At 44.0% G+C, this 23,233-nt stretch overlaps 1 protein-coding gene across 1 annotated transcript in view; it reads left to right on the top strand.

Moving 5' to 3' along the window:
- The first annotated feature begins 6,221 nt into the window (after positions 1 to 6,221).
- RIPOR3 (RIPOR family member 3) overlaps positions 6,222 to 23,233 on the top strand; it is a 79,196-nt gene continuing 62,184 nt past the window's right edge. Inside the window, exons 1-2 of the mRNA XM_056844617.1 lie at positions 6,222 to 6,345; positions 22,724 to 22,870. Of these exons, the coding sequence (XP_056700595.1) occupies positions 6,245 to 6,345; positions 22,724 to 22,870 (248 nt within the window). The 5' untranslated portion in view covers positions 6,222 to 6,244. The remainder of the gene's footprint in view (positions 6,346 to 22,723; positions 22,871 to 23,233) is intronic.

Genomic DNA, 23,233 nt, shown 5'->3' with positions numbered 1-23,233 from the left:
ACAGCAACCCTGGTATTCCTTGGTGGTCTCCCATCCAAATACTAACCAGGGCTGACCCTGCTTAGCTTCTGAGATCTGACAAGTTCAGGCTAGCCTGGGCCATCCAGGTCAGGGCGATGCCAGCATGACCCAAGCTAAATTAGTGAATGAGAGATGTTGTGCTTTGGGTGCAAAATGCTGCGACCAAGATCTGGATCCTGGAGTGGTAATGTTACATTGGGCAGCTTTGAGGAAAAATAAGCCAGAGTCATGTGCAGCTGTAGTGGCAGGATGTGCAAGCCAGTGCTTGGGTTCAGTTACAAGGCTATGCAAAACGATGCCAAGCTGACGGGGTGGCGGTAGGGGTGAATAGTCTGACTTCATCTCTTTCTTCCCTGGACAGCTGGGCTATTGACTGAAAATTGTAAGGAAAGCAAGCCCTTCTGTCTTGCTGGGGATACTCGCCTGGAACAGCTGAATGGTTGCCCTGAAATGGAACTCACTCCAAGGCTGGTGGTCTCCACCCCCCCCCCCCAATTAGTTTCCAGTAGTAGTAGTGGTGTTGTCATAGTGTTATTACAGGCAAACATAGAGCAAAATAATTAGGGGAGGAAGGGCCATAGCTTAGCATCTGTTTTGCATGCACAGGGTCCCAGGTTCAATCCGTGGCGTCCCCAGTTTAAAAAGAATGTGGGGCAATTCAGCCTGGAATGTGCTGCTAATTACGGTGCAAAAATGGCCATAGAGTTGGAAGGTACCACCAGGGTCATCTAGTCCAACCCCTTGCACAATGCAGGAAATTCACAACTTCCTCCCCCCCACACACCCAGTGACCCCTACTCCACGCCCAGAAGGTGGCCAAGATGCCCTCCCTCTCATCATCAGCTGACAGATGGCCATCTTGCCTCTTCTTAAAAACCTATAGGGAAGGAGAGTTTACCACCTTCCGAGGAAGATGTCAAAAACCCTAGAGAACTGTGGCCAGTCTGAGTAGACAATACTGATCTTGATAGACCAATGGGCAGATTCAGCATAAGGCAGCTTCATGTGTTTTCATACAGTGATAAAGCCAGGGGTAAGACTCAAACCACAGGGATGCTTTCCATATGATGGCTGCTTTGTGTGCATATAATGGAGAGCTATATTCTCAATCACCGTGAAACAAAAGAGCAGCATGATTACTGTATGCCTTGTAGAACAACCCCCAATACTTACATGTGTACAATAATAATATTAAATATATAACAAATGATATATAATTATAAATATATCCTGCCTTCTCTCTTTCTCTTCACTACCTCCTTCTGGTTCCCTGTGGTCCTCTGAGGGTTCTCTCTTAATGATTTTAACTTTTGCTCGTTGTTGGTCTTTTATTACTTCCTGTGTCCCTGTGTCTAGTTCTGGGCATGTTGTTGGAGGCATGGAGCAAACCCTCAGAATAGGGTTGCCAACCTCCAGGTACTAAGGAAAAAACACCAATGCTATATAAGTATGGCTAGTATGAAAAATAGCACTAGGCTCAAGGATATATGCAAATAACAAATTTATGTGTATATATATATATATATATATAAACTAAATTACACAAGCTAACTATAAAAGCGCATAAGCTAAAGCGCATAAGCTAACACCCATGTGAAAACTTCCATAACCAAATTATTTACAAAATATTTTCTACATAAAACACAAATGCTTTGTTGTCTTGTCTATTATACTATTGTGCGATTTCCACAGTTTTTGTAATATCAAAAAAGTAAACTGGTAAGCAAACGTTCGTGCCCAAAGGGCTAACGTTAGCAGTTCTTTGGGAATTAAATTCTTCGCCAGAAAGGATTGTAAGGAACGCCTTCCGGATTGTACTTCCGCGTTTTCGCCCCTAGGGGCTTCATCAGCCTGGTAACAAATAATTTAAAAATAAATTTTCTAGCTTACTCAATATAACAACATAGTATGCAATGCAAATAACTATTAACAACAAATAAATTAAATAGTACATACAGTTAAAAGGCTCAAACAGCTCACAGTCGCCCCAAACGGGGCTTATCTGCTTCAAGGAACCTTTCTGGGCTGGATCAGCTTTCAAGTTGCAATTGCAATGGTAAGAATGGTACGACGCTACATTAAATAGATGCAGATGCTGATAATACAGTGAAGCTGACTATGCCGATTGTATAACAGAGAACAAAATATATTATTGCTGGACGTGCTATACGGAACTATACGGAAGGTTGCATTTTAAATGTGTGGGGTGGTATGATGCATTTTGCACCTCAAATTTCCGTTTTACGTTGAAACATTTCTCAAATTGTTCCACCAGCCGTGTTGTCTATTCCGTGATTTGCAGCTGTCAAAAATTATACATTGGAAGCACAAATAGATCTGTCAAATTAAGGATCGGAGAACACAGGTCCAGAATATGCTCAAGGACCCTCGAGGCGCCATTGGTCAGTCATTTTATAGAAAACAAACACAATGCAGAAGATCTCCGGTTTTTTGTGATATGAATGTATAAGGGACATCAATACAATAGGTCTAATATCCAAAAAATATTGCTCCAAAAAGAGGCTATGTTCATACAGCTCTTCAATACCCTGACCCCCCCACGGATTAAATACTGAACTAGATCTATCTTGTTTCATTTAGTCATTTAATTGCATAAATTTTTTTGCATTAGTTTAGTCATAATATAATTTGTTTCAAAAAACAGTCTGTACCTTTAACAAAGATCTGACATAGTCAGCTTCACTGTATTATCAGCACCTGCATCTATTTAATGGAGCGTTGTACCATGCTTACCATTGCAATTGCAACTTGAAAGCTGATCCAGCCCAGAAAGGTTCCTTGAAGCAGATAAGCCCCGTTTGGGGCGACTGTGAGCTGTTTGAGCCTTTTAACTGTATGTACTATTTAATTTATTTGTTGTTAATAGTTATTTGCATTGCATACTATGTTGTTATATTGAGTAAGCTAGAAAATTTATTTTTAAATTATTTGTCGCCAGGCTGATGAAGCCCCTAGGGGTGAAAACGCGGAAGTACAATCCGGAAGGCGTTCCTTACAATCCTTTCTGGCGAAGAAGAATTTCATTCCCAAAGAACTGTATTGCTAACGTTAGCCCTTTGGGCATGAACATTTGCATACCAGTTTACTTTTTTGATATTACAAAAACTGTGGAAATCGCACAATAGTATAATAGACAAGACAACAAAGCATTTGTGTTTTATGTAGAAAATATTTTGTAAATAATTTGGTTATGGAAGTTTTCACATGGGTGTTAGCTTATGCACTTTTATAGTTAGCTTGTGTAATTTAGTTTATATATATATACATAAATTTGTAATTTGCATATATCCTTGAGCCTAGTGCTATTTTTTCATACTAACCTCCAGGTACTAGCTGGAGATCTCTTGCTATTACAACTGATCTCCAGCTGATAGAGATCAGTTCACCTGGAGAAAATGGCCGCTTTGGCCATTGGACTCTATTGCATTGAAGTCCCTCCCTTGCCCAAACCCCACCCTCCTCAGGCTCCACCCCAAAAACCTCCTGCCGGCGGTGAAGCGGGACATGGCAACCCTACCTCAGAACCTGAAATTAGAAGAAGGGCTTCAGGTGGCATGTGAAAAAGCCACATGTAGCTCATGGACTGCAGAATGACTACTACTGGCACTAAGCAACTCAATGTTTGGCTTGCTTCCCTCCCCTCAGAAATGGAGAATATTCTTGGAACAGGGGGGCTTCAGTGGACATCAGCAGTGAAACCACTGTTAAAAATTGAGAGAGCAAACGGATTACCCTGGGCTGCCTAGAATCTCTGTTACAAGGTGATTTCACACAGAATCGCTTTAGCAAACAGACTAATGTGGAAAATCACCCTGGTGTGGAAGCGGTCCGGATGGAGTGTCAGTGCAGCAAACCCTGTGGGCCCCTCAAATCATGACAATTAGAATTAATTAGATCTGTGCTTGAAGAACTGAATTTGTTTGGGGCAGAGTAGGAACAGTGGAGTTACATCTTGTGAAACACGTCAGGCAGTTGCAACCACTGATCTGACAGAGGATGTTTAAGTGGGCTGTTTGTTCTGGAGAGGCCAGTGATGTAGAAAATGTATTTAACAGACATACTTTTTTCTTCTACAACTAAAAACCCCTACAAAAAATCCTAAAGGAAATACAGTTGACACATAAGTCAAAGCATATCCCAGCCTTTGCACAATACTCCCAGAGGTGTCTTTTTAATAACAGTAGTATGATATCATGTCCGCAGGTGATCGGTGAGGAGAAAGTATAGTTTTTCTGTAGGGGTATTCATCTTGCTACTTATCCTTTTTACAGCACTCTGCTGGGATATATGCACTCTGGCACAGGGGAGGCAAAGCCTTCAAAGTCTTAAAAGAAATCGAGCCTCCTGTAAATTAAATTTTGAGGACTTTGGAAGAAGAGCTGTCCTTGTGGACGTTTGAAATTTAATAATATAGTTAGGCCTTTTGTGCATGGCTGTTTCCCTCATGGTCACCCCTCTGATGACTTCGGATCTTTGTTTTGATTATGCATGCTGTTTCCAACCATCAGAGGTCGCCTCGCTCTCCCCCTGCGTTTCCCCACGTCAAATGCTCAAAACACGGGCAAAATGCAGGGACATGCAGGAGGAGAGCGAGGTGACAACTGACAGTCGGAAACGGCATGCATAATCAAAACAAAGACCCAAAGTCGTCAAAGGGGTGACCACGAGGGAAACAGCCATGCATAAAAGGCCTTAGATGCATGCATGCACTAGAGATGTACTTTAAGAACACCAAATCAAGTGAATCAAATGGGGGGGGGATTATTTGAAATGTTTCCAGAATGATACTGGTACCAGGATGTATGCATGTGTGTGGGCCAAGGCTTGTTCATATAATCACAAATATATTTACTAGGAACCAGTGACACTTTTACAGGCCAGTTCTTCACAATGTCAACAACTTAAGTATATGGAGATATATTTCCCAACATGTTATAACATGTTGGCCTGGATCTTAAAGCTCATGAAGGCATTTCTCCTTGCAGAAAGTGGGGGGGGGGGGACAATCTTTGCAGATTCTGCCGTCTCACGGCAGCCCCCCCCCCATTTTGACCCCATCGCATTCCTGGGGGCCAAGTGATCTGGGAGGGAACGGTTTGCAGGGGAGGTCAGAGAGAGATGGGATGCAAAAAAGTTACCATTTGTGCTGCTCCACTTTGATCACACTGCATAGGAACAAAGCTGTTGAGTTCTTCGAAAATGCATCAGCTTGAGGGCCAATGGGCAGATATCAGCTTAGATCCAACAGTGGAGCGATTCAATGAATGGAAGGATTTCTGTCCGCGAAATGCATCTTTCTTGCCTCCCCTTCCTGCTGCATCCATAAATATGGCATGTGATTGTCATGATTCTATGACCTTGGGCAGTTCATGAGAGGGAGGGGATCTTGGCCATCTTCTGGGCATGGAGTAGGTGTCACTGGGGGTGTGTGGGGGAGGTAGTTGTGAAATTCCTGCATTGTGCAGGGGATTGGACTAGATGACCCTGGTGGTCCCTTCCAACTCTATGATTCTATGTTCCCTGAAATGCTGTTCCTGCTAGTGGGATGAAGGAAAAGAGTTGGTTTTTTAAACCCTGCTTTTCTCTACCATTAAGGAGTCTCAAAGCAGCTTACAATCACCTTCCCTTCCTCTCCTCACAATAGACACCTTGTGAGGTAGGTGGGGCTGAGGGAGTGTGACTAGCCCAAGGGCACCCAGCTGGCTTCATGTGGTGGAGTGGGGAAACAAACCTGTTTCACCAGATTAGAGTCCACCTCTCATGTGGAGGAGTGGAGCATCAAACCTGGTTCTCCAGATTAGAGGCCACCACTCTTAACCACTACAACCATACTGGCTTTCATGATGAGAGGTAGATTGGGGAGGGGCTGTGGGTCAGTTTGTAGACCTTGGCATGCAGAAGGTCCCAGGTGCAATCCCTGGCATCTCCAGTTAAAGGGACTAGACAAGTAGGTGATGTGAAAGACCTCAGCCTGAAACCCTGGAGAGTCGCTGCCGGTCTTAGTATACAATACTGACTTTGATGGACCAAGGGACTGATTCAGTATAAGGCAGCTTCATGTGTTCATTGGAGCTTCATATAGTAATCAATAGACCCTATTTATGGATTTATTATTATTATTTATTCCCAAGTACTATCTAATCCTTTGACATGCCTGTTTTCCTTTTGTCTCTAGACGTGAGAGTCCCACTAACCAGGAATCATGTCGGTGAAGCTAACATTTGTTTCTCCTGCGGAGGGAGGAAGAATCAGCAGGAGCTGCTCATTTGCTGGATTCAGTGCAGCGCATAGCCGAAAATTATCGTAAGTTGCAGTTACGAGTACTAACTAGTTCCTTCCCTCCCAGAATTCTTTAGCCTCATATTGTTCCTATTGTTTGACACGACATGGAGGTCAAACCCTTAATCTGGCTCGACTATTTGAATTGCAAAATTGTTCTTCAGGATAGCGCTGAAGAGCGTAACTGTAGTATTCAACATTACTGAACAGGGAACCATTTGGGAAGGGAATATTCATCTCCCTTTCCTAAGCAGCTATTGAAAGCAGCTGTCTCTTTCTTAACAGTTTTTAAACATGCCGAACAGCCAAATCCTACTTATTCCCATTAAGTTCGACAGGATATACATGAACACATGAACGCATGAAGCTGCCTTATACTGAATCGGACCCTTGGTCCATCAAAGACAGAATTGTCTGCTCAGACTGGCAGCTGCTCTCCAGGGTCTCAGGCAGAGGTCTTTCACATCACCTAGTCCCTTTAACTGGAGATACCAGGGATTGAACCTGGGACCTTCTGCATGCCAAGCAGATGCTCTACCGCTGAGCCACGGCCCCTCCCCTATATACTGAGGTGAATGACAGCTAGTGTGGTGTGATGGATAGAGAGTAAGGCTTGACCTAGGGAAATCACAGCTTCAAATGCCCAGATTCATGAAACTTGTGGGTGACTTTGGTCTCGCTCTAACCAACCTCATAGAGATAAAATATGGAGGGGGCTATTTGTGCTTGGAGGAGGTATATGGGGAAATAAATTGTGCGCTAGCCTACAGCCTTATCATTAATCAGAACATATATAAAAGTGTGATTTGAACAGAGTGAGAACTTAATGTGTGCTAGAAGACTTAAGATGGAAGGTCTTCTACATGTATTTGAAAAGTCAAAGCCAGCTTTACATTATCTCGGAGAACTTTTGCTATAGACCGAGAAAGACGAATTAGGTGTCAATTTAAAGCGCAGAACATATAGTTGGGCCAATTTAGTTCCTCACACACACATGTCTGATGAACCCATGAAGAGAAAATGGACTTGAGGAAAACAGATCCTGAAACCTCTGGTGCTGTGACCTGGAAGACTTTTGGCTACAGTTTATTTCCTGAGACTCCCTAACCATTGGTATTAACGACTGTTTATGAACATTCCAGCTTCTCAAAAGAGCATAAACAATGGCCAGAATTCAAGGAATGATGGGAAGACCTTTGTGCTGTGGACAGAAAGAGGGTCAATAGAGAAGGCATTAAGGAACACTATTGCAGTGACGGTCAACTGTGTGCATTGCAGCAATATGTGTGGGGTTCAGAGACAGAAGCAGCAGCAGCTAGGATACAGTTTGAAGGAGGAGCAGGAAGTGAGGAAGAGATTGGGGAAGGAGTTTGCCTTGAGTTAGAGCATGGCAGAGAACTGGAGGGCCTTCTGGAAGTCTAAAGAATCCTACCCTGGCTGACAATCACTAACTCGCTGGTGTGAAATGTCCGTGAATGCTGCGTAAAGGCCCAGCTTGGATGCTGAGGTTCTATACCTGGAACTCCAGATGTGTAAACTGGCTCTAAAAGGTTGCTGTACACCTCCCATTTGGACTGGGGCCATGGCATTGAGGCAAATCTTCATTCTGTTTCCCTGAATGAAAACGGCTCCTCCTTCACAGTAAATTGAAGTCTGGGAGGGGGGAGGGAGAGACAATGTGAGGGGCTAGAACTCAATGGCAGAGCACCTGCTTGACATGCAGATGGTCTAGGGTTGCCAGGTCCCTCTTCGCTACTGGCGGGAGGTTTTGGGGGCAGAGTCTGAGGAGGGTGGGGTTTGGGGAGGGGTGGGACTTCACTGCTATAGAGTCCAATTGCCATAGTGGCCATTTTCTCCAGGTTAACTGATCTCGGCTGGAGATCAGTTGTAATAGCAGGAGATCTCCAGCAAGTACCTGGAGGCTGGCAACCTTAAGAAGGTCCCAGATTCTATCTCTGGCACCTCTAATTAAAATAGGGTTGCCGGCTCCAGATTGGGAAATACCTGGAAGGTTTTGGGGCGGAGCCTGAGGAGGGTGGGGTTTGGGGAGGGGAGGGACCTTAATGCCATAGAGTTCAACGTGGCCATTTTCTCCAGATGAACTGATCTCTGTTGGCTGGTAATCAGTTGTAATAGCGGGAGATCTCCAGCTAGTACCTGGAAATTGGCAACCCTAAATTAAAAGCATCAGGTAGTAGGTGATATGAAAGACCTCTGGCAGTCAGAGTAGACAATACTGATCTTTTGAGACCAATGTTTGAGAGAGCATGTAAATTGGCAGCTTAGAGTTGCCATCTCTGAGCTGTGAAATTCATGGAGATTTGGAGATGGAGCTTGGGGAGGGACCTCAGCAGGGTATAATGCCACCCTCCAAAGCAGCCATTTTCTCCAGGGGAACTGATCTCTGTTATCTGGGGATCAGGTGTAATTCTGGGACATCTTCAGGCCCCACCTGGAGGTTGGCAACCCTATGGTAGTTCCGTGTGTTTAAGCCAACGGTGGGGAGGAATTGAAATAATGTTGGGAACCTGCCCCCTTTCTCTAGTGCCAGTGCCCTGATCCAGATTGGGGCACCACAGTTATTTTTTCAGCTAAATTACATACCTGGAGTTCCGATGATGGACGTATAGTTTGATCCCGTGCGTGGTCTTTGAGTAGCATGTGAGATTCGTATGAGTATTAAGCGTGAGTAACGTGAATGGTTCTGTGTCAGGAATGAAAGGGGGATAGACACAGGTTTTGCCCTCTCCCCAAACACTTACAATGCCCAAGATGCCCAACAACTAGCAAAACACTGAAAAGACACACTGCTAAACAAAGCTCTGAAAGACAGAAAGGAAACCCACCCCCCAACCAAATCTCACAGTAAATTGAATAAACAGATCGTAGCCTGAAGTACGTAGTGGGAGTTCTTGTAAGGAAAAATGCAACAAGGGGAAGAAGTCAAAAACAGCTGTTTTCCAGGACTAAGGCACCTCCAGCAGGGTAAGAATGCTCAAAAGAAGCGAGTTTACATTTCCCTGAAGGTTATTCAGTTACTTTCAGCTGTAAAGCATTTAAAACAACAACAACAATTGGGTCTTTATGTTCTTTTCTGGGGATGGGGGGGATTGCAAAATCTGCGTACCATTGAACTAGGAAAGCAGCCTTACTTTGCATGCAGATTAAGCACCAGTTCTTTGAGAAAACAGATGTGGTTGTTATTTACACTTAACTGGACTATGTTTATTGCAAGAATGTCAAACTGAATGCATTTTGAGTTTGAACCTGCGGCAAGAGGTATCAGACACAACATTAGGCGTGCTTAAACCAAGACAGTCAGTTGGCTTTAATACGCTTAGTACTGTTGGATTGTGGTTACGGTCTTTTTTTGTTGGGGCAGTAGGATCTTTACAGCGCAATCCTAAACACAGTTACACTGGCCTAGGACCACTGCCTTCCATGGCTTTAGGAGAGTATGTATCTCTGTGTAGGATTGCAATGTTACTTCTCGAATTCAGTTGTCCTCTGATGATACACTGGCCCTTATCCAGGTTTTATCTAGGAGGGGAATGCAAAACTTTATCTTATGGTTGCCAGGTCCCCTCTGGCCACTGGTGGGGGATAGGGGCCCCTGTATGCATCCAGTTTATTGATGCCTGGATAAGCAGCCTTGGAATCAGGGTTGGCATTGCCAAGACCTGCAACCTGTTAAAGGGACCTTGCCCCACACCCACTGGAAGCCCATGGACCATTTTCCATTTCCAGTGGGGCGAGTGCCTGGTGGCTATAGAAGGAACAAAAGAATTGCATTCTGCTGCCTCCTCCAGGCATGAGAATCTCACCTTGTTATGCTCGACCTCTCTCTGCTCAGCGCCTTCCTCTTTCCCCCTCCCCTTCTGTACTTTTCTATTTAAATGAGGTAAATTAGTTTCTTTCTTCTCATTGTATCTGAAGAAGTGAGCAGTGTCTCACCAAAGCTCATAGTGGAATAAATGTTAGTCATTATGGTGCCACTGGACTCCTGATTTGTTTTGCTATAGGGTTGCCAGCTCAGGGCTGCGAAATACCTGGAGATTTTTGGGGTGGAGGCTGAGGAGGGTGGGGTTTGGGGAGGGGAGGGACTTCAATGGGGTATAATGCCATAGAGTCCACCTTCCAAAGCAGCCATTTTTCCCCAGGTGAACTGATCTCTGTTGCCTGGAGATGAGTTGTAATAGCAGGAGAGCTCCAGCCATCAGCTGGAAGTTGGCAACCCTAACTAACACAGCTACGCCACTGGAATCCTCCAGGCACGCATTTCAAGTCTTGCATTTAATTGTAGCACTGCTTATTTAACGATGTTAACTGCTTTGGAACAGTATGTCTAAATGTTTTTAATAAATACAAACATCTTAATCAAAGGAGGATTCCGGCCCTGAGGGCAGCTTTTTAGGGCTGGACATCTGCAGGTTGAGCTGAGTGAGGCTTACACCCAAGGAAGTATGTGTAGTTGTACAGACCAATCCTACGCATGCATATTCAGAAGCAAGTCCCGCTTGTTTCAGTGCATCTGGCACTCAGATATGTCTGCACTGCTGTGTTGCAGTGTAATCAAAGTATGCTTCCTCTTAGGAGTCTTACTGAGTTTAATCATGGGCAGTCTTAGAGATTCTGCAGCCCTGGGCAAAAGTACAGGCTTGGGCCCCAGAATCACTACCTCCTGTCGCCCCCACTGGGAGCCATCTGTTGGGTATTAGAGAGCGAGCTTTGTTACATGTCAGACAGTTAAAGGGTTAATATTGTAACTGACCATTTGGTCAATGTAGTGACCATTGCAGTCGTGCCCGAGGGTCACGTATACAACTACTTTGCATGTTCAACTGCTTTCGATTTCTTTGTTAGAAGAGAAAGTAGTTGACCACTTTCTCCTTGCTTGACTGCTGAACAGGCAGGATGGAGAGAGGCTCTCCTTTTGCTAAGGGTGCCTACTCGTAAGTAAGCTTAGTGCCTTGCCAAAGGCTTTTGGCAAGTATAGGAAACATAGAATGTAGACAGATATTATTTGTTTTGTATCCCAGTGACTTTTTCCTTACCCTGAGTTAGAGTAAAGATTGTTTTACTTCAAGACAAATGCGTCTTGCCTCTTTTGTGCGTGTGTGTGATCTCAATTCTCATAGTTCAAGAGGAACGATCCATTCCCTCTGATTTGGTAGCAGATAAATTAAATATCGGGGTTCCCTTTACAGGAACTGGGGCCCCGATCCCCCAATAAGTGGTAGCAGAGGACGGTTGGTTTTTATTTTGGCTATTGAGATAGGATCACACCGTACCTTTTTTTTTGCTTTTGGGATCTTCACTGGAGACGAAAGGATTTACAAACGCCCAGAGGGAATTTTTCCTGTGACGGAGCCAGCAGCCTGGTCTGCAAAGGACGGCAGGAAACTTAACCCCGCGCGCCGCGCTTGGATCCTGTGAGGAGGAAAGCAGCCCTGAGCCGCTGGAATGAGCAACGACAAGGGAAGTATGAATTCAAAACAACCCCAGTCCGTTTCTGTCCCACATATCACCCAAACCTCCTTTCCAGTATGGAAGAGAATGGTGGAAAATGCTTTAACAGCAATTGGGGTGAATCACGTTTTGAATGAGGACCCGCCAGCTGACACAGATAGAGAAGCCCTTAAGAAATTTAAGATTGCAGATGCCCAGGCAATGAATTTGATTTCCAATGCGATTAATCCCGAAGAAACTGCAATAATTTTGAATAATGATAGCGCCAGGAAAATGCTAAATGCACTCAATGAGAAATTTGGAACTGTGTCAAAAACCCAGAAAATGATTTTAAAAACTAGACTGTATGCAAATAAAATGTCTGGAGATATGACCCTCTTGCAACACCTTAAGAAAATGCAAGATATGGAATCAGAGTTGAAGGCTGTAGGAGGGGAAATCTGTGAAGAAGAGTTTCTTGTACTATTTCTGGGAAGTTTGCATTTTAAATATAACGCTGAAAAAAGGAATCTTTTGGGTAGAGAGGACTTAACCCTTACTAAGCTGGTGACTGCACTTAAACAGTTTGAAGCAGACAGGAGCCAAGAGAGGGAATTGTCTCGTGGAGTGTCTGTACTGCGTGTAAATGACAAATCCACAATCAGATGCTTCTTGTGTGGAAGGCATGGTCACCGGTCGTTTCAATGTGAGAGACGTGAAACAAAGGGAGAAATTCCCCCCCCCTCTCGCCGGGAAGAAAAGCCCGCCAAATCCTCACAAAGGGAGAGGGATGGAAATGGGAGGCAACAGCCCCAATCGTCCACAAGAGGGAGCCCAAGTACAAGCCAAGGGAAGCCCAGATGGCACAGTCACCCAAAGGCTTATCTAGTCTCGAATACAGCTTCAACCAAAGATTATTTAAAGCATGTAAATACATTTGTTCTGGACAGTGGTGCAGATGTACATGTGTCTGGCTTGAGATCAGCTTTTGACTTTCTAGAGCCTTGTGATGAAACATTAGTTATGGCTTGTGGAGAAAGATCTCTATGCACTCAGAAAGGAGAAGTTTCTATTGCAATTCAAAGCTATTGTGGAAATGTAATGCATTTGACCTTACAAGACGTATTCCTAATGCCTAATTCAGATGAAAATTTATTGTCCGTGAATAAACTAGTGGATGCAGACTTTGAAGTGTCTATAACAAAAGACAAATGTCGCTTATTTGATTCTAAAGGAAGAGAATACCCAGTGCTATCAGTAGGCTCGCACTATTGCCTGGAGAATGTTGCAAGTCAATTGGAGGAATATGCTTGTAGTGATTTTGAGAGCAATGTTGATTCTGATGAAAGTGATTTTGATGGAAATGAGGATAATGTTGAGGAAGAATCAAAGTGCCTAGTTGCTTTTAATAAAGGATTGGCAGAGCAGAAGGCTGCAGATTGTAACCACAAGGACTGTTTGTACCAATGGCACGTGAAACTAGCTCATAAAAACTTTAAGTCAGTGAAGCAACTGCTGATTGATTGTGGAATGCCAGTTAAGGAATGGTTTAAGGACAAAGAACGTTGTGAAGTGTGTCTCAGAGGAAAGGGAACAGCGCCTAAGCACGTGCAGAGGCCAAGCAGTGTTAAGGCAGAAATTTTGGAAGAAGTGCACTCAGACTTGATTGGCCCACTCAAGGCTTCAGCAGGAGGGGCAAAATATGTTCTGCATTTCATAGACAGCGCTTCAAGATTTGCATATGTGTATTTGTTGAAATCAAAGACTGAAGTAGCTGAAAAGTTTAAAGCTTATGTTGCCCTGATGAAGAATAAACATGACAGAGGTATACAGTTATTGTTCACTGACAATGGAAGTGAGTACATTAATAAAGAAATGAAAGAAATTCTTGAATCTGAAGGAATAGAGCATGCAACCTCAGTTGCATATACCCCTAGGAACAATGGGTTGTCAGAAAGGTTTAACAGAACTCTGATGGAAAGTGCAAGATGTTTAATGCTACAGGCAGGCTTGCCTTACCCCTGCTGGGGAGAGTGTGTAAATACAGCAGCTTACCTTTACAACAGGACAATTTCAAGTGCTATCAACATGACTCCATATGAAAGATGGAATGGCAGGAAGCCTAGTCTGAAACACTTGAAAGCATTTGGATCTCGTGTGTTTGCATACATCCCAAAGGAGAAAAGGGGAAAAATGGATCCTACTACAGAACTTGGAATTCTTGTGGGATACCATCCTTTCTCAAAAGGGTACAGGATAATGGACATTAAGACTTACAATTTACAAATATTGAATGCAGTATATATAGACGAAAGAAATGTTATTAATAATCAACAAATTAATAACTTTGATGATCCAGAGGTTTGTGAAGAGGAAACCATAGAGATTCCATTTACAGCATGGGATTGCAATCCACCTGCTCCTGCGGAACAGCAAGAGACTGCAGATTCAAAAGGGGTTGATCCCGGTGCTGATGGAACAGCGGAACCCTCTCAGACCTTAAGAAGATCTACAAGGACTACAAAAGGAATACCAGCAGAGAAACTGAGTCTTTTCACTAGGATTGACAGCCACGTGGAACCCTCAAGTTGGGACGAACTGCAAAAGTTGCCCGATGGGGAGCGGTCAAGATGGCTGAAGGCAATTCAAGAAGAATTAGACTCACTGCAGAAGAATAATACCTGGAAACTAACCAAACTCCCACCAAACAAAAGGACTGTGGGATGTAGATGGGTGTTCAAGGTCAAGAAAAATTCGGATGGAACTGTTGACAAATACAAAGCAAGACTAGTTGCAAAAGGATTTACCCAGAAGTATGGAACTGACTACACAGAAACCTACGCACCTGTGATTAGTCACACGGCTATAAGGACTTTGCTGAGTATAGCCGCCTCCAGGAATAAAGTGGTACTGCAACTCGACGTCAAAACAGCTTTCCTGAATGGAGACTTATCAGAAGAAATATACATGGAACTTCCACCAGGATTAAAGGACTGTGATACTAAAAATCAAGTTTGTAAACTTGAAAAGACTTTATATGGGCTCAAACAGTCAGCAAGAGCATGGAACCACAAACTAACCTCATTATTGAAAGCTCAAGGCTTTGAACAAGGAAATATAGAGAAATGCTTATTCAGAAGGAAGAAGGATGATGGATGGGACTTTGTTTTGGCCTTTGTAGACGATCTTCTGATTTGTTCTGACACTGAAGAAGCGGCAAAAGAAATTGCAAACAAACTGAATGAATCAGTAGAAGTGAAACTACTTGGAGAAGTAAAGAACTATCTTGGAATGGAGATTGAAAGAAACCAAGACAATGGATTTTCAATCAATCAAAGGAACAAGATACTGGAATTTCTACAATTCATGAATATGAAGGAGTGCAAGACCAAGAACACTCCACTTGACCCTTCATATATGGATCTAGACGGAGGTGAACTATTGCCTAACAATCACAAGTACAGAGAAGCTATTGGAAAACTTCTATACTTGAGCAACGTTAGTAGACCGGATATAAGTGCAGCAGTTGGAATCCTAAGTAGAAGGACCAGCACACCTGCAGAACATGATTGGAATGCAATCAAACACCTCACACAATACTTAAAGAAAACTATTGATTTGAAGTTGAAGATAACTCCAAATACTGAGCTGAAACTGATAGGATACATGGACGCTAGTCTGGGTGGTACTAGAACAGACAGCAAATCTACAAGTGGATATCTGTTCTACTTTGGAGAAAACCTGATCTCCTGGACCAGCCAGAAACAGCAAGTTGTGTCAACATCTTCAACTGAAGCAGAATGCATAGCAGCCAAGTGCGCATGTACAGAGCTGGAAGAGATAATTGAACTGCTACGCGACTTTGGACTAGATGAACTGACACCTGCTACAATGTTTGAGGACAATCAATCGTGTATAGCACTACTGAATGGCGAGAACTCTAAGAAAGGGAAGAGACTTCTTCGACTCAAAATGGACTCAGTAAAGGACAAACAAGAAAGAGGTCTCGTAGTAGTGAAGTACTGTGAAAGTAAAGAGATGGTGGCCGACATCCTGACGAAGCCACTGCCTAGACAACAGTTTGAATACTTACGTGATGCATTGTGTTTATATGTCTGAATGTAACTAAACCTCGAAAAGGGGATTGTTGGGTATTAGAGAGCGAGCTTTGTTACATGTCAGACAGTTAAAGGGTTAATATTGTAACTGACCATTTGGTCAATGTAGTGACCATTGCAGTCGTGCCCGAGGGTCACGTATACAACTACTTTGCATGTTCAACTGCTTTCGATTTCTTTGTTAGAAGAGAAAGTAGTTGACCACTTTCTCCTTGCTTGACTGCTGAACAGGCAGGATGGAGAGAGGCTCTCCTTTTGCTAAGGGTGCCTACTCGTAAGTAAGCTTAGTGCCTTGCCAAAGGCTTTTGGCAAGTATAGGAAACATAGAATGTAGACAGATATTATTTGTTTTGTATCCCAGTGACTTTTTCCTTACCCTGAGTTAGAGTAAAGATTGTTTTACTTCAAGACAAATGCGTCTTGCCTCTTTTGTGCGTGTGTGTGATCTCAATTCTCATAGTTCAAGAGGAACGATCCATTCCCTCTGATTTGGTAGCAGATAAATTAAATATCGGGGTTCCCTTTACAGGAACTGGGGCCCCGATCCCCCAATACCATCAAGGAGTGTTACTCACCCCACGCAAAACTGGCAGGATCAACCACTGGTGCCAGAAGCTGGCTGAGTTGCAGACAGGGTAGGGTTGCCAGGTCCCTCTTTGCCACCCATGAGAGGTTTCAGGGGTGGAGCCTGAGGAGAGCGGGGTTTGTGGAGGGACTTCAATGCCATAGAGTTCAATTGCCAAAGCAGCCATTTCCTCCAGGTGAACTGACCTCTGTCGGCTGGGGATCAGTTGTAATAGCGGGAGATCTCCAGCCAGTACCTGGAGGTTCTACCAAAACAATAACCTATGCTGAAAAGTTTGGCTATAGCAAAAACAGCAGCACATGGGCTCTTTATAAATAACAATTTACTGTGTGAAATTATTTATGACATGCAAATATTCATATAAAAGCGTCCAAGAGTTTGTATTTTCACCATACAAAAAGCTATAAACAGGTAAGACCATTTGTCAATGAACATAAATTAGGTAAAATTACCATATAACAGAAAAAAGGTTGTTTCACCATACACTTCCAACAAGAAAATAATAACAACAAATTCTTCCACAGCAGCAAATAACAAGTTATGCGTCCCTGAGCTTGTTATTTGCTGCTGTGGAAGAATTTGTTGTTGTTATTTTCTTGCTGGAAGTGTATGGTGAAACAACCTTTTTTCTGTTATATGGTAATTTTACCTAATTTATGTTCATTGACAAATGGTCTTGCCTGTTTATAGCTTTTTGTATGGTAAAAATACAAACTCTTGGACGCTTCCATATGAATATTTGCATGTTATAAATAATTTCACACAGTAAATTGTTATTTATAAAGAGCCCACGTGCTAGTACCTGGAGGTTGGCAACCGTGTTGTGCTGCCATCTTCATACCAATTCACAGACTCTCCCAGATGTGTTCATAGCAGGTGCCAAGCTTGATTACTACAGGGTTTGTTTTCTGATTGACAGATTGGTGGAAATCCACTTTGCTAGGAGGCTAGAAAAGGACAGAGCCTTTAAGGAGGGAAGGCTGGCTTTCTGAAAAGGAAACAGATGGTTAAAAGGGGGAGTGAACAAAGGCCAGGTACAATTAATCAAGTATCCCAGGAGCAGTAAGGGGGAGGGGAGCGGGTTGCCTGGTGGCTGTCTGAAAAAGGCAGCTTTCAATGGGTTTTTCAAAGGTTTCTGCCGGTTGTCTTTACTAATCTGGAAGGTGAGCAATGCTCAGTAGAGCAATTGTTCTCCGTGTATGCACAGGGAGGGCTGTGTTGTGAAGGATGTTTAGCAAGGGGTTGAATGGGTTTTTAATTAATGCAACCTGTTCTGTCCCGTATTTAAAGGGATAAAAAGAAGAGGCTGGCTTAGAAGGGAGGGCAAAAGTTTAAGGAGCTTTTTGATCTCCTAAAGACAAAAAATGACTAAGCATTTAGAGAGAAGTTGAGACAAGGAAACTGGTAGATTTTTTTAAAAAAATGCTTGAAATGGTTGCCCAACAAGTTCTATATATCTTATGAAGAAAATGTCTTGTTTTGCATTTCCCCCTCAAATGCTATGTAGCATGATCTTATTGGAGGAAGTAAGTTTCATTGATTTAAATGGGCTTACTTCAGAGTAAGCATGCATAGTAATATGTTTCTGGATTGCTCAAAGTGCTTCACATCTATCTTCGTAATCTTTACAACAGCCCTCTAAGGTAGGTTAAATATTAATTATCCTACTGTGTAGTTAAGAAATTGAGACAGAGCAGCTTCCTTAAGTGCTCATGGTGAAGATGAGACTGGAACCTGGGACTTCTTGGTTCACAGATCACTCCTCTGCAGCCTGATCCTAGTCATGATTACTTCGAAGGAGGTCTCACTTGATTTGATGGGACTTACTCTCAGGTAAGTGCACATTGATGTAGTCTCTACACTAGGTTTGTGTAGCTGCAGTCAAGAGTGCACTTGCTTGTACACAAAAGTGTTAACAAGTGTCTGCACACACCAAAATGTGTTTGGAATTGAGTTGAGTTTGTAGTCTTCATCTTTTATGTACAAGAGTTAAACCTGGTTGTGTGGGTAAGACTCATTGGTTAGTATAGGAAAAAATGGAAGTTTGGCTTTTCTGCTAAACCATAATCTTGGAAGGTGATCGAGTCAGTTCTCTTTCAGTCTCCCCTTTGGGTCTGTGTAGTGGGATCTGTAATAGCTTTCTTTGTAGGGTTGTTGTAGAAATTACAAAGCTTTTTGTGTACTTGAAGTTGTAAATATGAGTACATATTTACAAGGGAGCAAGTAACAATGATTGTGGTGGCTATTTGGGGCCACATTCATGAGTGCTGTAACAGTGATTACTGAAAATAAGGGATGCTGTATTCAAAGATATTATGGCTGCATCTCTGAGACTTGGGGCGATCTTATTGAAGTTAGTTGCCATTGTAATTGACTTGAAAATTACTGTTAGAATGCCCTGTTTGTAGTGACACATCTAATCTTTGAAGAACATGTTGTGTTTTGGGGCTAGCCTGGGCTATCCAGGTCAGGGCAAATAGCATATTTTTTATTTGTGTGTGTGTTGTCAAGTCACAGCTGACTTATGGAGGCCCTGTAGTGTTTTCAAGGCAAGAGCCATTCAGAGGTGGTTTGCCATTGCCTGCCTCCACGTCACGACCCTGGTATTCCTTGGCGGTTGCCCATCCAAATACTAACCAGGGCTGATTTGACGTGATCAGGCTCACCTGGGGCTATGCAGAGCCAGTGTGGTGTAGTGGTTAAGAGCGATGGACTCTAATCTATAGAACCGGTTCAATTCCCCACTCCTCCACATGAAGCCTGCTGGGTAACCTTGGGGCAATCACAGTTCTCTCAGAACTCTCTCAGCCCAGGTGTAGGCAGGCAATGGCAAACCATCTCCGACAGCCTCTTGCCTTGAAAACCCTACGGGATCGCCATGTCAGCTATGACTTGACGGCACTTTCCACCAAACAGTATCTTTACCTGGATGTAAATCCCACAGTTCCCAATGGGGCTTACTTCCAAGTAAATGTGCATAGGATTGTAGCCTGTTCTGAGCGAGGACCTGTTTAGGATTGCACTGTAAAGCTACAATTGTAACCATACTTACTAAGGAGTGTCCCATTGAATACCGTGAGATTTACTTCTGAGTATGAATGTTTAGGATTGCCCAAGTGTATGCCTAGATTCAGATTCTTTGATGCCAAAAGTTCTGTTAAACAATATGTTCCCTAAAAAGACTGGCGACATCAAAAAAGTGTTCTGCTTATCTTTCCTCAAAGGAATAAAAACATGACTCCTAACAAACTGTGTTAAAGCCAAGGAATCTAAAATTAATGCTAATCGCCTGTTGTCCTTTTCTAATCCCCTGGAGTTGCAGAAAGCTATTAGCATCTCCTTGACTCTTTTTTCCTGGGTTTTTTTCCCTGGGTTTTTGGACAGCTGCTTTATTTTGTCGTTGTGTTTAGTTATGCCCTTGATTTTATGAACGTGTTACGCTCTTTCTAATTGTTGTGATGCACTAGCCTTGCTGAAACTCAGCAGGTCTATGCTTGGGTAAGAGAGCTCTTGGGAACTATAAAGATGCCACCTTAAGTTCCATGATCGGAGAAAGGCAGGATGTGCATGCAACAGATGGATCTCTAGATGCAATATGACTTGCTTTACTATAAAATAATGCCTATTGTGAGCTGGTACAGAGGCAGACAAAAGCCCTGCTTCTTAGGACCGAAACAATACAATGCAGTGCCTAACTACGTAAAATGCTGGGAATGCTGTGTGTGGTGCACCTAGTATTTTTTAAACCCGCTTATAAGGGTTGCCAGGTCCCTCTTTGCCACTGGCGAGAGGTTTTTGGGGCAGAGCCTGAGGAGGGTGGGGTTTGGGGAGGGGAGGGACTTCAATGCCATAGAGTCCAATTGCCAAAGTGGCCATTTTCTCCAGGTGAACTGATCTCTATTGGCTGGAGATCAGTTGTAAAAGGAAGTTGGCAACCCTACTCACTTAGTAGGTGCATAGAGGCCTGATTTGGATTGGGACCACGCTGTGATGGAAGAGGACATTTAAGCCTTCTGCCCTGGACCATTTTCCCAATCAAAAATAGCCCTCTGGAGGAGAAACACTATTTGCCTACTGTGAATCTGCATGTGTACCAGTGTATTAGGGTACATATGCAGTTTCAAAGCAGGGCAGTTAGTGCTCCCTGGGGGCCATCTTTGATTGGAGGGGAGGGGCTTAAAAGGTTATGCACCTCCTCCCATCTGATGCTGTCCTACCAATGACTTTGTAGGGGATACAGTAATTAGATGGTGGGGGTTGATGTTGGGCCTTCCAACATGGACTGATGTGTTTGGGGGAAAACTCATTTGCCAGGACAGCCAGCGTGGTGTAGTGGTTAGAGTATCAGACTAGGATCTGGGAGACCAAAGTTCAAATTGTCATTCTGCCGTGAAAGTTGGTTGGGTGACCTTGCGCTAGTCTTATCCTAGCCAACTTTCCAGTGTTGTTGTGAGGATAAAACAGTGGGAAGGAGAACAATGTAAGTTGCTTTAGGCCAGGGGTCGGCAAACTCATTAGTCAAAAGAGCCAAATATCAACAGTACAACGATTGAGATTTCTTTTGAGAGCCAAATTTCTTAATCTTAAACTATATAGGTAGGTACACTGTTTATTAACTTAATAAACTTTAATTAAAGTTTTAAGTCTTAATTAAACTATAGGTACACTGAATAAAACTTGATATCATACTTAATAATGATCTTTTTTATTGATAAAAATTAAATTGTAAGTCCCTGCCATTTCCCTCTCCCCGTCCGGAGTCCTCGTCTGGAGGCCTGGTCTACAGCCATAAAAGCCTATTGGTAGACCTGGCCTCCGGCTGAGTCCCATTGGGAGGCCAGGTCTACCCATTGGCTTTCTTGGCAGTAGACCTGGCCTCCGGACTCCCATAGAAGCCAATTGGTAGAGCTGGCCTCTGAAGGGGGACTTTTTCCCCTCCTCGGAGTCCAGGTCTACCGACAAGAAAGCCAGTGGGTAGACATGTCCTCTGAGGAGGGAAAAAAGTAAGTAAGGCATTCATAAAATTAAATCATGACAATGACTGACAAACACTGTACATTTTCCCCATCTGCATTCTCAAAAATCTGCAGGGGGGCTTATTGCTGAGTTGTGCATTTGAGTGGCAAATCCAAGTCAAAACCTCCCATTCACAAATGGCCAATAACCCCCATGCAGAGTTTTGAGAATCTGGATGGGGAAAATGTGCATCTGAGTGGCAAATCCAAGGCAAAACCTCCCATTCATAAATGGCCAATAACCCCAATGCAGAGTTTTGATAATCTCGATGGGGAAAATGTGCATCTGAGTGGCAAATCCAAGACCTCCTCCTCCTTGCCACCGCCTGGGCTCCTTCCTACCTTCCCTCAAGACCCGACCCAGGGCTGCCCCGGGCGGACACTGACGGGCCCCGCGCCCCACTTACCTCCGAGCCCGGGGAACAGGCGGCGCAACGCGGCGGGAGCGCAGCGTGGACGGAGCCAAGCCGCGATGCCGGGCCGAGCAGGGAGGGGCGAGCGACGGGGCCCCCGACAGCCATCCCCGACAGGAGGGCGGGCCGGAAAGGCATTCTCCCGCCCAGCATGCCGGGGCTGAGAGGCGAGGCCAGGAGCGACCCGGGGCAGGGCAACGCCCCAGTGGGCCGGTGCGCAGATGCCGACGGCTCCAGCACCAGGCGGCTCTTACAACAAGGGAGAGGGGAGCCAAAGCGGGGCCCCGGGGGGAGGTAGCTTTCGGGCCGGCCGGCGGGAAGATGAGCCCAGATGGACACCAGATGGCCCCCCGACCAGACGACCCGCCGGAGAGGAAAGGGGCGGGGCTGGAAACCGGGAGGGCCCTTGGAAGTTCGGGGAAGGTGGAAGGAGCGGGAAGCGCTTCAAACCCCTGCCGGCCAGATGGGTGGGACTGGAAAGAGCCGCACTCAAGGGCTCAAAGAGCCGCATGCGGCTCGGGAGCCGCACTTTTGCGACCCGTGCTTTAGGCCCTCACTGGGGATAAAGGTGGGAGATAAACGAAGTAAATAAATAAGATATCATGTGATTCCACTTTTGGACTGTAATTTTGTGCTCATTTAACTGCACTGAGCTGAGGAGAAATTCTTTCCGGGTAGATACGAATAAGATCAATTTGTAAGAGATTTTGGAATTTGACCCGTATTTTTATAATTTCTGTTACATCCAAGGTTGATGAAGCAAAAACTATTAAATTATCTCAGTTAGCTTTATCGTCACCCTTTTTATTGTCTCTTCTACAGAAAGTCTCTTGGCAAAAGTTCAACAAGATCCAAAATGTCAGTAAAATCGGCCAAGATGTATCCTTCCCTTCAGAAAGGGGCAGTCATCTGGGACCCCAAGCCGGACCAAGTAAAGAAAGTCTTCGAAGCATTAAAGAAAGGACTAAAGTGAGAATCTCTTGTTTTCCTTCTGAGACGTTAATATGTTGGAATCTGCACATGTTTGTGCCGCCTCTTACCATCATTCATCGCCATAGGTGTTCAGTCTTGGAATAAGGAAACAGTGCGGCTTACCTGAGCTCAGAGGGTCTACGGGAACTGTTATGACCCTCAAGTAAAGAGATAATCTTTTCCCCTCCCTCCTGGCTTTCATTTAGCTAATGGCTAAAGATGTTTCCTCAGTAAGTAAAGCCGCTTTACCCTGAGGCAGATCATTTCTCTCAAGGTCAATGCTCTGACTAGCCGCCCTCTCCAAGGTCTTGGTTGGAGGTCTTTCATGTTATCTACAGCTTGAATTTTTAACTGGTTTTG

Source organism: Euleptes europaea, chromosome 2, assembly GCF_029931775.1.
Source record: "Euleptes europaea isolate rEulEur1 chromosome 2, rEulEur1.hap1, whole genome shotgun sequence".
NCBI lineage: Eukaryota > Metazoa > Chordata > Lepidosauria > Squamata > Sphaerodactylidae > Euleptes > Euleptes europaea.
The sequence above is the reverse complement of the archived record's forward strand: the minus strand, read 5'-3'. Positions and strand labels throughout refer to the sequence as shown.